At 36.0% G+C, this 16,779-nt stretch overlaps 1 protein-coding gene across 8 annotated transcripts in view; it reads right to left on the bottom strand.

Annotated features, from left to right (window-relative positions):
• PHLDB1 (pleckstrin homology like domain family B member 1) overlaps window positions 1-16,779 on the bottom strand; it is a 2,201,164-nt gene that overhangs the window by 170,474 nt on the left and 2,013,911 nt on the right. For all 8 annotated transcript variants that reach the window (XM_044080920.1, XM_044080921.1, XM_044080924.1 and 5 more), the window contains one exon: window positions 12,854-12,939. In XM_044080920.1, coding sequence (XP_043936855.1) covers window positions 12,854-12,939 — 86 coding nt within the window. The remainder of the gene's footprint in view (window positions 1-12,853; window positions 12,940-16,779) is intronic.

Genomic DNA, 16,779 nt, shown 5'->3' with positions numbered 1-16,779 from the left:
TGTTATGTGGCAGATCCTAGCGCCCGATAGGCAGCTCACCGTGACCTTCTCCTTGTTCAGCCTGGTGAGCGGGACATCAGTGTGCCTGATGATAGAGTCACCTATTACAAGTGTATCAGGTGTGTTGTTTAGCCTTAAGGGCTGTGACTGTTTGGCACACTGGCTTTGTGAGCTATGTGTTGCACGTGTTTTGTTTTGGGGTAGCGGTTGCTTGGGTGTCTGCTTTGGAGGTCTCTGCTGCTTAGGCAGATTTTTATTTAGAGCCTCCAAGTATGTTTTTGTGTGTTTATGTGTTTGGTTTGCTGTCGTGGTAGGTCTATGTGAAACTGGAATTGTAGTGAGTGTGGTTTCCTTCTCCTCCTGACTGGTTACGCCAGTATTGAGTTGAGAGAGCTTAGCCTCCAGTTTGGCTATATGGTTGCATCTCTCACATGTGTTGAAATTTGTTGGGAGGAGGAGAGGGTTGTCTGTGTACATTAGGCAGTTGTAACATTGCCTCAAGATTCCCAGGTTCACCAGCTGGACCTGAGAGGAGACTGACAACTGACCTTTGGACATGCTAGAATAGTATTGGGAATTCCTTTATAATTGGAAAAAAGGGCCAATGGGGAACAAGTTACTCAAGGGGAGTTTGTGAGGGTGTAGTGCTTTTAATTTTTTAGTGCTGACTTATATAATTGCTTTAGTGAGCAAGTGCTAGCCAGCCAGCTTTTCTTGACTACCACACCAATTATATCTTTGGATTTCTGAGTCCTTTATTTTCTTTGCTAGTGGTCCTAAATATAATGCAAAATAACAAAGGGGAAAGAGGACACCACTGCCTGGTTCCTCTACTCAAGCAGAAATTATCAGAGATGACCCCACCCACTTTAATTTTCACCTCCAATCCCTCATATATCCTCCTATCAAACTTACATTTTTTTCAGGAAATGCAAATGCTTCCACTGCCCTGCTCACAAAGTCCCAGCTTACTCTGTCAAATACTTTTTCTGCATCAAGATCTACCAACAACTATGGTATCTTCTTGCATTCTGCTTCCCTCTGGATCATCAGTGTTCTGTTAATGTTGTCAAATGTTTGCCTTCCCTCCACAAAACCACACTGATCCATATGTATCAATTTTGGCAATACTTTTGTTATTCTTTTAGCCATTATAGACCTGAGCATTTCATAATGATGGTTTTGTATTTAAATGGGCCTGTTTGAAGCTCGGTCTAATAGATCTTTACCCTCTTTAGGTATTACAGCCACCACTGCATTCTTTCAGAATGTTGGTACTTCTCCTCCTCTTAAAATACTGTTAAACAAAACCTTCCGGATCTTTATCAGTCTTTCCCCCCAGCTTTCAAACTTCCTCAGGAAAACGATCTATTCCTGGGGACTTTCCTCTAGACTGGTTATACATCACAATTTTTATCTTATCTCCTATACTGTTAGTAATTGAGCCTCATCTACCTCTAACCTTGGTATATTTAATGCTTCCATAAACAATTCTATTTGTATATTTTCTTAATTTATATATTTCTCTGCTATTTTAGAGAGATTTTCATGGAATTTCCAAAATATTTCTAATTCCTCTACAGGATCTCTTGTTACCTTTCTTGTTATATGTTCCCTAAGCTTGGCGGCAGCCCTTTCTACTTTCTGTTGCCTGAGTGGTTGTGCTAAAAGTTTTTGTGCTCTACTGTCATTATCAAAAAAACAGTTGCTTAACAACAATATTTCTAAACTCATGCATATTATCAAGGTAATCCCTTATTTTCTGCTTAGCATTCTGCAGTCGATCCTCTTCTTGGTCTTTGAGATTCCCCCTGTTCTGCAGTACTTTAACATTTGTGAGTCACTCTAAAGATATCGTGTTTCATCTTAACCATAGCTCCCTTTGTTTTACTTCCACCCTATTTTTAAACTCTACCTTAACTTTACCCCAATCTCTAGCAATATTTTCAGAAGAAATTTCTATCCTCTCTAATAGCTTTTGAATAATCTCCACTACCCATTCCTTAAATTCCTCTCTTTTCAAAAGATAGGTGGGAAAGCATCAGTGTCTCATTTTTATTTCATTTTCCTGTGTTTTTATTTCAGTTATTACTGGTGCATGGTCTGAAATAGTTATTGGGTACTTATCAAGGCCTTCAAATAAATGCACATGTTCTTGTGACATGAAAATTCTGTCTAGCCTAGCCCAGTTTTTATATCTTAGTGAAGAATATGTAAATTCACTATGAACTCCTATTACTGAATTCACATCTTCCATGCCAAATAAATCATAAATTTCTTCAAAAATCTACCCTCCTTTGTTATACTTTCCCTTCTGGGCCCTCCAGACACATCTTCACTGTTGCAAATAACATTTCAGTCCCCGACTATAAGTAATATTCCTTGCTGAAAACTGAGTATTTCTCCCAGAACTTTCTTAAGCTCCATTATGGCAGTTTTAGGTGGAATATAATTACATGCCAATGTAATCCTCCTCACTTGCCAGTAGCCCTTTAGTACTACAAATCTGCCATTATTATATATTTTTATCCTCTTCTATAACTACTGGAGCTTGTCTTTGAATTAATATAAGTACTCTTTTTTTTTCCTCTGTCCCAGGTATTCTGCTGAATAACCATCCTGAAAACCTTTCTTTATCAAATTCTCGTGTTCGGTTCTTTCCAAGTGTGTCTCCTATAACATAGCTATCTGCAATCTACATTTTTGTAATATAGTTCACTACTCTTTTTTGTATTTATTTGTGAGACCATTGTCCTTAAAAGACATTACAGAAAGCATCATTGCATTAAAAAGTTATTATTCCCACCTTTTATGTATAACACCTTTTTTGTTAAATTCTAGTTTCAGCTTTCATGTTACATGCATACACTGACAAGGTGAACTATTATACAGTTTCTTGTCATATCCATTTGATCCTATGTCACATCTTACAAAACTTTTTGTTTTAGTGAAAGCCCTCAAAAAAAAAAAAAAAACACACTCCCACTAACCCCCAAAAACCTATTAACTTAATACTAACACAAAACTATGTATATCTTCAAATACTGAAGTTTTACCCTCCCAACAGGAACAAAAGTACCAAACTGACAGCCACACTCAAAGACTTCAGTTAACTTAAAAGAAACGTTAAACATGCTAAGACACATGGTGCAGCCTGTGCTTCTTCTAACTTCTAATTGGATTTGATTTTTCTTTATAGCTCTCCCAGCTGGGAAAACCCTTGAATACTTTCAGAAAACATTATGTCCTAGCCAATTTCTCTTCTCAGGTTTTTTTCCTTCAGCCAATCACACCACACCAACCTGTAGCCACTATGGAACAAAAAGTGGAAATAATAAAGTGACTGGAAAGAGGTGAAATGCCATCAGTCACTGGCAAAGCATTAGGCTACAGTTGATCAATGAAAGCAACAACTGTGAAAGTTAAAATGAAAATAATGGATCGTGTGAAAGGCTCTGTGCCAAAGAAATCTACAAATATTACAAAGCAATGCAGTGGTTTAATTACTGAAATGGAAAAGTTACTGATGATTTGGTTAGATGATGTCAGAAGATCAAAATCAGTGCAATATTCCTATTAGCCTTTCGTTAGTGCAGGCAAAGGCTCAAAGCTTTTTCAGTGATTCAAAAGCTCATAAAGGTTATGAAGAAAAAGTTACATGTGATGAAGTTGTACCCAGTAGGGGCTGGTGCAATTGCTTTAAAGTGAGAGCAAATTTGCATAACATTAAAGTACAAAGTGAAGTGGCAAGTACAGATGCGCAAGTGCTCTGAGTACATTTCCAGAAATGTTGAAAAAAATCATTGAGTAAGGAAGTTATATGCCAGACCAAATTTTTAATGTAGATTAAACTGGGTTATTTTGGAAAAAATTGCCTGAAAAAGCCTACACTTCAAGAGAGGAAACAACTGCACCTGGCATAAAGCATCAAAGGATAGCCAAACATTATTGCTTGAAGGGAATGCATCCGGGGATTTCAAGCTAAAGCCTTTGCTTGTGTACCACTGCCTGAATCTGAGGGAACTTAGAGTTATCATTAAGGCAGCCCTTCCCATTATTTGGATGGTTCATTCAAAGGCTTGGGTTATAACTGCCATCTTTGAAGACTGGTTCTTGAACCATTTCATCCCTGCTATTTAATGTTATTGCTTGGGGAAAAAAGTTCCCTTTAAGATTCTCTTTGTGCTCGATAATGCACCTGGACATCCAAGCATTTTAGACCACCTTCACTCCAATGTAAAAGTGGTATTTTTACCACCCAACACCACATCCCTATTGCAGCCAATGGACCAGGGAGTAATAGCCTCATTTAAGGCCTATTATTTACAGCAGACCTCCTCACAAGCAGTCAGGGCTACCCAAGATAATGTGATGACCTTAAGGGACTTCTGGAAGAGTTATAATATTTATGATGCCATAAAAATACTGCTCATTCTTGTGATGAAGTGAAAAAGTCAAGTATGAAAGGAGTGTGGAACAAACTGTGCCACAATTCATACATGAGGTTCAAGGGTTTACAGCAGATGAGATTGCCAAAGTTAGGCAAACTGTAGTTGATATTGGCAATCAACTAAATTTAGATATCAATGACAATGATGTTGTTGAGTTACTGGCTTCCCTTGACAAAGAATTGAGCAATGAAAACCTTATTGAATTAGAGAAGCAGATAAAAGCAGTGGAGGAAAATGAAGACCTTGATACCCCAGAACCAAAAAAATTTACAGAGAAACAGTTAGCTGAAGCCTTTTGTCTCATTGAAGCAGGGATGGCAAAATTAGAGGAGCAAGATCCTAATACAGAGAGGTTTACCAAAGTTTACTGTGCAGTTAATGAGGGCCTCAGCTGCTATAAAAGTATTCATAATGAGAAAAAAATGCTCTGTGCAATCCTCCCTTGATCCCTACTTTAAGAAATTGCATCCAGTACAGTACTGTACAGTAAACCCTGACTGGTAGGTTTGTTTTTAATGTTTTGGTAAACTATTATTATTACTATTATTATGTTTAAGATGTTTAGTGTGCATTTACTTTCTCAAGCATTTTATAAGCATAGAAAGGTAAACTATAATATAAAATAACATGTTCTGACATGCACACAAATCCGACTTAACAGCTTTAAAAATGTAACTCTTACAAGGACTTACTGTAAATTCCAGCCCCCTCTTGCCAATTCTCTGTACCCCTAACTGCAGTCATCCCTTTCGATAGAATCTCCTTTCTCCATTCTCATGTTGGCTTAGTTCTTAGAATACTTAATGCTACTTTATGAATATAATATTCTGTATGGCTGCTGTTATTCTCTTTGAGGATCTGCAACCAAAATTCTACTACTCTCTTTAATTGTTGAGCCCCCCCCCCCACTTCATCATCATCATCCCTTTCCACTTTAAATTATAGCTTTCTGCTTCAGTTATGTATACAAACCTTATTTTGCTACTTGCTTTTTGTATTTATTTGCATAATTACATTGTTTATTACTCTTACAAACAAATCAATTGTCTGTTTCTTTGTAACTACTGAAATGGTATGTGTAATGTCCTTGACTGCATGGAGTATGCATATGACAATGCCATTTATAATGTACTAACCGGTTGTGTTGTTTTGTTATGTCAAAACGACTACCTAATGTTCATTTTCTTTGCCAGATTTGTTTAAATGTGTATATACTGACTTCCTATTCTACTAAACCTCCCTTGCTTTTTCAATGAATGTTCTTCATGAAAGGCTATAGCATACTATAATGTTTTTATACTAATACTGCTGTAAATACGTTACCTCTCTTATTATTCCTCATTTTTCATTTGTAATTCATGTTTCTCATGAATTACTTTAATGTTACTTAATGCTTCTGACTCTGACTTTTGTCTTATCAAATCTCTTTGTCACTATTGATATTAATGTAATGTAATGTAATGTAATTTCTTGTGGAGCTTTTCTCCCCGGGCCTCCACTGAAAATGGGTTGAGATGGCCCAATGGACTCTCCTGGTCAACAAATGCAATAAAAAAATAAAAAATAAAAATAAATAAATGGCCAGTGTCACTCTTAAAAAGGGTCACTGGACCAGTAACTCACCCAGTTAGCAAATAAAAAAATAAAAATAAAAGATAATGCTATACACCTGTTAGGCTCTGTATTATAACTATGTTCCCTATACTATGACTCTGTCTTACTGTTTACATACTACATTAGCTTTGTTCATTAATGTATTACATATTATGCATTTGTTTACTTTGTTTGCTGGCGTTGTCTGCTACACTAATGTGTTACTGTCTGATCGCTTAAGATGTGATACTCAGGACTTAGGGAAAGATGAAGCCTATCCTGACATTCAGTGGGTGACAGACAGTGAAACTAGCCAGCTCAATGCAAGATATACTCACACACTCTCACTTATACACACATGCACTCAGCATAAAAACAATGAATGATATGCTACCATCTATAGGTAAAGCTGACTGTATCTCTTTGACAGTGTTCTTTTCTTGCATGACTCTATACTCATGTGTACTCTGCAAGCCTTAAGAAGTGTAATTTGAGTACTGCTGACTTGGAAGCTTCATTTCCTTGTCTTCCTTTGTCCCTATGGAAAAATGTATTCCGCAGTAGGTGCAAGCTAGCCAATAAAACCCAGAAATGAAATTAAAAAAATGTATTTAGAACCCGAATCAATCTTTAAAATGGGTCACTAAGGGTGAAAGTCCAAAAGTGCTTCATGAAGGCAGTTGTTTCTCTGGGTCCATCCATACATTTGTGAATAAGTTGCACTTTCTGAGCTAAGTTACTTGAGGCAAAGTTTGAGACAGCACTGTGTCCTGGTGTTGTTTAGCAGGTGATGGTGGAATATACATGAAAGTACTAAAGAAAATATGAGTTTACAGAAGGAGATGGGCAGCAACATGGAGCGAGAGATACAATCCTAACTGAAATTGATACTCGTTTGATAAAAAAATAATCTGACTTAAACATAAAAGAACTGATTAGATGCTGGAAGTGGATTCAAATTATCTACAGCATTTAACAGATCTGTGGCTGGTTATATGGGGAGACTGAAGGTAAGTGGAATTGAAGTGTTACATAATCAGCAAATTAGCGAAATTCATGACAAGGCATATGAAACAGTCAGGCAAGCTGAATATATGAAACAGCAGCTAACTGAAAGGGAAGAAAACATTCAAAGGAAAAATATGACATTGAGTGTAGAGCTAGAAAAAGGAAAAGGTGTGGCCCTATTGGTTTATGTAAAAACAAAGTGAAGAGGTTTCTCAAAGAATAAACTGTGGTTGGAAAAAGTGATGTCAATGTGTCTGATTGAAACTGATAAGAAATATGGAAAGCCTAGAGTTATTTGATTCAGCTTGTGTTACAGTGTAACAAGAAGCAAGTGGCAATTGTGGCAACTTGGATGGTGGTTTTCAGTGTCTTGTGGACCTGTTAATTTTCATTACAACTACTTGTAGGCTAAATTTTGGTTCCTAATGCAGTTTGTGGAGGTAATTTAAGAATATGAAGGGTGAACACTAAAACACAGACTGACTCTTCCTGCCATAATGAAGGGCTACTGGACTGGTGGCATGTTAACATTTACAAATGTAGAGGATGTGATGATTAAAGCTCTATGCATTTATCTTATGAAAAAATGTACATGACAATATTGGACTTTCTAACACTGGGGAAATGATGCAGCAGAAATGGAAGATGAATGAAAGGTGCAAGATGGTTTGAACAGAAAGGGGAACGTTTCTTTTGTACTGCAGCTGGTGTAAAGAATGATTATACTGACCTGAAGATGTAAGGGCCGCGTAATGACTAGACTACTTTTTGAATAATATTAGCTTATAATGTACACCTGAAGTAAGACAAAATATGCTTTATGCTTACAAAAATGTAAATGCATGATAAACCTATAGATATATGTGAGACTTTTAACAGTATTTCTAGTAGGTGTAAACACAGAAACAAAACAGTGTTTGAAAAAATCTGTAAATTTTCTAATGTCTAGGGTTTTGTATATGATAAAGGTATAAGTGAAGATTGCATTATGCTAAAACAAGACCAAATGTACTAAGTGTTTGATTAATAAAAGCAGACACTTGAAGCATGGCCTCATTAGATATGAAATGAAAAGTCAGTGCAGTGGAAAGTTTATTAACAATTATTAAGGTAGGAATATGGGCTACTGGTTAACAAGATTATGTATGAAGGTTACAGAATGATTGAGTGGTTGGATTTTTTTTTTCTTACTCAAGTACGAACAGAGGATTATGCCTATTCTTAAGTGAAACTTTTCTTTCTTGTACCTTTCTGGAATGAAGACAATAATTAAGATGCCAACCAGTAAGATTATACTGGCTCTATGCCTTGATTTTCTGTTCCATTAGGATTAATAAGGCCCTTATCATGAAGTTAAAATATTTTCTTTTGAATCTTATTAAAAATTATGGTTACTTCTGTAGCAACCTATATTATATAACAAAAATGTTCATAAAAGAGGTACTGAATTATAAGATGATGGCTCAATACAGTTTGAAATTAGGAGGACTCAAAGAGGTGTCTATTAGTGCTTTAATTTTTATTACATTTGGTTTTGTACCTACATCCATGTAATTTTTGCTGGGAAAATTTTAAGTCAAGCCATGTAATAATACATGTACTTACTGTTTCTGAATATGTGTACTGACAGTATATATTTAGAATATATAAGACAGTCAACTAAATAACTAGGTTATTCATATGTCTGTAATGTAATATTAACTAATACAGTTACTGAAAACTCACTTCAAGAGAAATGGATGGCTACATTTTAAGGGAACTGCACAGATGAAAAGTTATATGGGCTTAGTAACTATCAGGATACAACAACAAAATGTCTAGCCAAATGTTACTGAATTTTTAAGTTTCCCCTACATTTTGGAATAAAACTTAATACTACAGTAAAGAATACTACAGGGGATAAAGATTAATTTTTGGAAGAGTGATGGATTTTGGTTAACTAAACTTTAAGCCATTGGTGAAAAGAAGTTTTGGTTGCTCTGTCTTGGCCACACACAAGGCAAGGTTGGAGCTGTAGTTCACCAACAGTTTATTGCACCACAAAATAAAAGAAACATAAGCGCTTTTGTTATATAAAATACATAACTTCATCAGATAAAAGCCAACATTCAAATGGGCACATATATATGACTTGCATTATCACATGATAAACACCAATTAATGAATTAAAGCAACTTCTTCTTTCAGCTTTCCCTGTGTTAGGGGTCGCCACAGCGGATCATCTGTCCGCTCATGATTGGCAGTAGAGTTTTATGGTGTTGAGTTGCAGCCCGACGCCCAACCTTCCACAGAAGGCACACACACACGCACTCACTCATGCCTAGGGTCAATTTAGAGTGTCCAATCCACCTACAGCATGTCTTTGGGATGTGGGAGGAAACCCACATGACCACTGGGAGGACATGCAGATTCCACACAGAAGGCACCCCAGCCGAGGATCGAACAGAGAACCTCTTGCTGTGAGGTGACAACGCTAACTGCTGCACCACCATGGCCACCCCAAACTCCTGTATACTGTCTGCAACAAAGAAATCCATTGGTTGGGAATTCCTACTTTCTTCAACACTGAAAAAACAAATGGCCATTCAACACAGTCAAATGCCTTTTCTGCATCTAAATTAAATATTAATGTTGGAATGCTCCGTGTTTGCTTCTTGTACCACCAACACAGCATGACTTATATTATCAAAAGAAGTTCTCCCCTTCAAAAAAAAAAAAAACTGGTCTGAGTGAATCAATCTGTGCATACAGGCATTTAACTGCCTTGTCATTATATCATTTAAATTCATGATTTAGAATTATTACGAGGCAGTATAAACTCAGCAGCATGGGCTCTTTACTTTCCTTGCAGATTGTAACTATTATTCTTTGCTTCCAACTATTGGGAACCTCTTCTCTCAGCAGAGAGAATAGTTGTGTAAAATCTTACCATAATCATAGATGTCCCTTCTCTTCCATGTTGCAGTATTCCAAGCCCTTACCAACCCGAAAGTCCAGACAGCATACAAAAGCCTCCAGTCACTGCAAGGCATGTGGGACGTCTGACGCCAGCCAAGAGCAACAATGTATAAAAATATTATTATATAACACACATCCTATAGATGCAATTTCATTTTCCAATTTTTGAAAGAACTCCAAATTTAAAGTCCATTTATTTTCATCTGAGTGTGCCGTTTTAGAGAGCATGCTTATTAAGAAGGACTACCCCATGGGCTTTGTGCAAGATATTAAAATGGTCATGACTATAATGTAAGTACATGTCAATTCTTCTCTTAAGTAAATGGGGAGTACAGTTATTACTATTGATACCAATTTCAAATTGTCCTTTATAACCAGATTTTCTGTGGAATTTAAATCAATCCAGGAGATTCTAGCAAAAAATTGGAAGGTTTTGTTGGGAGATGGGGAAATTAGATCTAGAATTAGTAACAAACCAGTCATAGTATGGAAAAGAGGTTTGAACATCAAAAACTTTGTAGAAAAAGTTGGTAAACAACATGATGATTTAAAACACAGATACATGTATCCATGTGGGAGATGCCATCACTGTAAATACATCAATGTGGGTGAGCTTTCTGCTATCAATGGGTTTAATTTTAGAGTGAAGGGGCATTACAATTGTAATAGTTCTGGAGTTGTATATGGGGCATTGTGCCAGGCCTGTCCTGCTTTTTATATTGGCAAGACAGAGCAGATGCTGAAGCAACGTATTTATGAGCACAATTATGATATACGGGGGAAAAAAACTACCAATGCCCTATATAGACACATTCTGGAATTCCCTGAACACCACTTCAAGTTCATTATAATTGAACAAGTGCAAAAGAATACAAGAGGTGGTCGCTGGCAATTATTTTTGGAGAACCATGAGCTGTATTGGATTTTGCGCCTGGATGCAGTGGGGTTCTCAGGTTTAAATAAAGTTGCATCTATAGGATGCGTGTTAAAAATGAAGGCAGAACTGAGATAGCATAGATTTATACACATAAATAATGTGTTAATGGATTTATACACACATATTTACATTTTTAGTTGTTTTTTTAAAATGTGCTTTTTCACATTCATATTTATGCATTATTTTCCTAAATAACTATATATATATATATATTTTTTTTTTTTTTTTTTTTTTTCTGGGGAATCTACTAATGGTTATATGTGTTTTTATATTTTTATACATTGTTGCTTTAATTCATTAATTGGTGTTTGTCATGTGATAATGCAAATCATATATATGTGCCCATTTGAATGTTGGCTTTTATCTGATGAAGTTATGTATTTTATATAACGAAAGCGCTTATGCTTCTTTTATTTTGTGGTGCAATAAACTGTTGGTGAACTACAGCTCCAACCTTGCCTTGTGTGTGGTTAAAACGTTTGTGCTTTTCTGTGGAATCTTGCTCTGTCTTGGGTACACTTGAAAGATGAATAAGTGTGTATATTTTGACTGATGTATCTAGTTTGAATGACTTATGGAAGTCGAATATTACACTGGATGGCAGCTTAAGTCAGTTGTGCAATGTTATCTTCAAAGTCAAAGGGCTAGAAGGCTGTAACAGACTTCTGGATTAGTTCACAGCACAAGAATGTTAAAAAGAAGCCTTTCACCCTTTGTCAGCTCTAGTGGAAGACTCTGGCTATTTGTTGGACAGAAGCAGGAGCATGACATGGGCTGGCAGGCTGGATAAGTAGTGGAGAGTGAAGTCGGGTATGTGTGATTGAGACTGGATATTATAAATTATTACTTTCATTCCTAGGTTGGGGGGTTGAGGGAGTATATAAAATTACAGAACTTATGGTGTAAGCTGCTTGTTTTGAGAAGTAAACCATTATGGGACAGGAAATTACATTTAGTCCTTAAGCAAAAAAGAGTGAAAATGATTGAAGATTTTAACATAAGGAAGGGAGTGTTGGGGAAGATGTGGTTGTGTTTTTCAGCATTGTATAACCTGAGGACAATAAATCTATTGTGGTTGCCTGTACACCGAGTGTTTTGAAGCAAGTTGGTGGGAAGTACCAACACATGGGCAATTACTGAAGATTCTTAACGATAATTAATGGAAGTTCTAGTTAGAAGCTAGTGGGTAGGAATCTGACTGAACTAATTGTAGAATAGTTAAACAAAACTCAGCCCCATCAATCTAATTTGCTCTTAAGGCTAGGATGTACAGTTATGCTTGAATGCCATACAAAATATAACTACACATAGATATTAGTGAGCACAGCTTTGTTCCACGACTACAGAATATGTAAGTTATATAATGATGTTGCTTAGAATCTATTATGTTATGTAGTTCTAACAAGGCATGACATGCCTTCTACCATAGCATTTTGTATCTATATATTCCTAAAATGTTGGTTAAAAGATCAATAAATAAAAAAAGATTATAACAAAATGAGTCACTCGCATAGTTACTGGGACCTCAAATTTACCACATCTAAATAAGACAAATTAAAAACAGACATCTTATATGCTGCACTCTCATATTGGGAGGTATATACCATCAGAGCACAAAACCAAAAAATAAAATTAAAAATAAATAGGTGCAAGCCTATATTTACTTTGTCTGCCTGTTGTTCCCATTGAACAATATCACTTATATGGTTTTTAATAATGCAATTCATCAAAAGAAGAAAACAATTCCTTCTGACTTTCCTTTTAAAACACAAATCAAAACCTATGAACTGCAAAATATTCAACCTTGTAAATTAGTTCAACCACCAAAGACTCTGAAATGCAAAGTAGTTAATGTGCATTGACCAAGACAAAAACACAACTGTCATTACTGTTGTAGTGCTCTTACCTTCGAGGCACTTCTAAGGTGATCATAGTAAACCTCTTCTATGGCTTGGAAATAGATGATCCCTTTCAGTTTTGTCTCGTGTTTATCTGAGAAATAAAACAAATAATAGTAACTCATTCCTGGCAAGAAAAAACTACATTATTTTGAGATACTGTATCAATCAACTCTGTAGAACAAGAAACAAATAAGCAGAACATATTTTTATATTATTATTAAGACAGTAAAACAAAACAGATTAATTTGGTTCTTTATTACTGATCAGTCTGGCCTCAGTGGTAGGACGGTTTAGTTGAAATCCTTTCTTCAGCTAGACAACTGAAGCAACTGCAAATGTGCTGTGCTGATTAGGTATCAACTACTGCTAACAGGAGCTGCCACAGGAACTGGTGTATAAATTTTAGCCACACACTATCAGACCTTCAATGGTATCAAGAATGATGAAATTACGCATGCAAGGGAGTTATCTGTTAACAGGAGGAACCAAGTGTGCAACAGAATTATTTGATGGTGGTTATGCACACTTCACATATGTTATGCATGTTCTGGGCTAAAAAGGCAGGGTGTAGGTTAGTATAAACTAAGTTTACTCGCTGTTAATGACCTACAGAGTAACACTAACTGCCCTTCAAACATGTTAAGCTCCTCCAAATACTTGCATGGTGAAAGGCAAGAGATAGGACTTCACACGTGTTTCAGCATTTTTTTAATTAACATTTATTGTAGGGGCAGAACTGGTGAGCAACATACAGAGGGATGCAGCAAGGGCCTCAAGCAGTAAGCAAAAGGCAAAGTGTAAGATGATAGTTTAATGAGGGGCAGAAAAAATGGCACAGGTTACACATGGGAATATAAGAAAGAAAGATTATAGCAAGAACCATTACATAAGGCTTACTGCAGGGAAGAATATAGTAGGTGATGCAGTGTGCCACACTGTTATTATGTGTAAGCACAAAGTAGCAGGTAAGTTAGAGTAGGTCACAGAAGAACAGGCATGTTGTGAATAACAGTACTTGCACAGGAGAAGGGAATAAGCTGAAGAGGTGCGTGTGTACACGTAAAAAAAATATATATATATATATATATATATATATATATATATATATATATATATATATATATATATATGTGTGTGTGTGTATATACACATATATATATATATATATATATTAGTTCCCTTTTATAATCTCGAATTTCAGTATCTCAAAACCATAAAGGAGAATCCACAAAACACCGACAGCCCAAAACTGCGAAATTTGAAATCCCGAACACACAGCATACACCACACCACAATACCCACAGTAAAAACAAAACACATAAAAACATAACACCACACATCCACAAACCTAGACTACAAAGCCCCCCTGCACCCCCACACCCTTTACTTATATATACTCTGAGATCACACAAACAGAAAAAGTAAACTCACACCCAGACAATCTACAGTCCCTCACACACATCACACATATACAAACACCAACACATCCAACACTTACACACGCATACTTTCACCTGCCTACCCTAACCCACACGTAAAACTTACAAACACACTCACATACACTCAAACTCGCAACAAAACCCTTACAAAACACTCACTCACCTTAAATTTTACCTAAATCCACACACAACATCGGACACCATCCACACAAAACACCGCACTTAACGTAGCATAAAGCTATAACCGCAAATTAGAGATATTCAAATTCGCGAATATGCACTTTCGCTATTTTAAACATTCACCTTTATGGTCTCGAGATACTGAAATTCGAGATTTCAGTATTTCGAGATTATAAAGGGGAACCACATATATATATATATATATATATATATATATATATATATATAGTGTGTGTGTGTGTGTGTGTGCGCGCGCGTATATATATATATATATATATATATATATATATATATATATATATATTATAGATAGATAGATACAACAGAGTAGTGCACTGAGACTCTTTTCAAACTAAGCCCAGGGGTACTGCTGTCTAATTAAGTGAATTTGTTCAGTCACACAGTAGGCCACTGGAAGTAGGCTAAATCAAATCTGGACCATAGCAAGTAGCTTATTAACAGCCCATAGCCTTAATTTCTTATAACAAATGCCAGATCTATATATGCACATATAAACACACACAGATTATACATAAACATAAGATGAAAAAATACATTAAAACCTTGTGTATTGCACATACAAAAACTGGAAGGGGAAATGTGAGGTGGATAGGATGGAGTACATCAGGCAGAACAATACAGAGAAAGTAAAGAAAAGGACATAGGTTTGAAAAATAGTACAACACAACAACAGAAGCAGGATGGCTGAAATTAATAAACAGTAATAAACATAACAGGAATAAACAGTAAGAGGTCAGTACAAGGAGGTACAGAAAACGGTGATCAAAAATTAAAATTAGGGGCGTGGCCATGATGTCAGTCTGATAGCAGCAGAAATCCATAGCTCTGCTTAGATTTTAATATCCTGACAGGAAATATACTTTAATTTTTTAGAAAACTCTAACTAAACCTATACTAAAAGTTAGATTAACATAGACTCTCTATTATTTTCTAAAAATTAATACATAGTCAAGAGAATTTAATTATTTCAGTCAAGAAGTTTTCTACTGGAGATCTCAAGATGAACAACTCGAAGAACCCACACCAGGAGAGTGCAGTGATGAAAGAACTACATCTAATAACAACAAACATCCAAGAACTGTCACTAAAAATGGACACATTCAAAAACAAAATGGGTATTATCAAACAAGAATGCAGTAACAACTGGAACTTCTGAACAGAGTCTTGCCTTAGAGGAAACAGTAACTGACCTAGACACTAGAGTGACAGAAAATGAACATCGCAATGAATTTCTTCTGAAGCAAAGCACCAGGCTGATTGAGAAACTGGAAGGCCTTGAAAGTAGATCAAGGAGGAATAACATAAGAATATATGGAATTCCTGAGAAAGAAGAGGGTGCTAACATGATTCAAGTCCTCAATAAATGGTTTTCATCAGCACTAAACATGCCTGAATCCCTCTCTTTTGGAATTGAGAGGGCTCATTGATCCCTGGCAAATCCAGCTTCATCTCCCAGTTCATCTAACCCCAGGTCTATAATAGTTAGATTTCTTTCTTTGCAAAATAAGGACGTAAGTGCTGAAATCAGCTTGGATTAATTCCCCTATCAAGATGGGTGAAAAAGTTATTCGTTTTGACAATGACTACACCTCTACAGTTATATCCAGAAGAAAGGAATGTGTTCCTCTAATTAATCTTTGAAAAAAAGCCAATATTAAAGCTCAAATTCTTTTTCCTGCAAGAATAAAAATCACCTTGCTAGAAGGACAGAAGAACTTTGATTCTCTACAAGAAGCAGTAGAATTTATCCAAAAGAAGAAAATATTGTCGGGCATATGGGAAATGGACTGGTCATACCAGAGTTTGAAGAGACAGGCAACAAAAAATGGATGGTCTGTGAAGGAAGGAGCAAACAAAACTAAAGGACAAATGAATAAATTCCTTCCAATTTTAAATGCTTTGTTTTATGAATCATAATATATTTAATTCTGGAAAGTCTCTATGCTGTAAGATAATGTGAATCATTTGTATTATTAACTTTCTCTTTTCCTTTCAATATCTACTTCTTCTAATTGCATACAGTACTAAGTACTTAAATAACATTCTCTCTCTCTCACCTTTCTTCCTATTCTTTTTTGTTACCAATGTTCCTTTTCTCTCTTTACTCCATTGTAAGTACTTTACATACTTTTCCCTTTTAAATAAAGTACAGTTGTGTACACTTACCTTAAATGTAGATGTTCGAGTGTATTCACTGTTGCAGTCATTACATTTGGATAATCTGCTGGCAGGTTGCCCTCAGTCGGCCTGATTAACAAAGTCTTGGGTGCTGTGTCGGTTGCTGTCCCTTC

Source organism: Protopterus annectens, chromosome 8.part0 (genome assembly GCF_019279795.1).
Source record: "Protopterus annectens isolate FY-2018-M chromosome 8.part0, PAN1.0, whole genome shotgun sequence".
NCBI classification, from domain to species: domain Eukaryota; kingdom Metazoa; phylum Chordata; order Ceratodontiformes; family Protopteridae; genus Protopterus; species Protopterus annectens.
The sequence above is the reverse complement of the archived record's forward strand: the minus strand, read 5'-3'. Positions and strand labels throughout refer to the sequence as shown.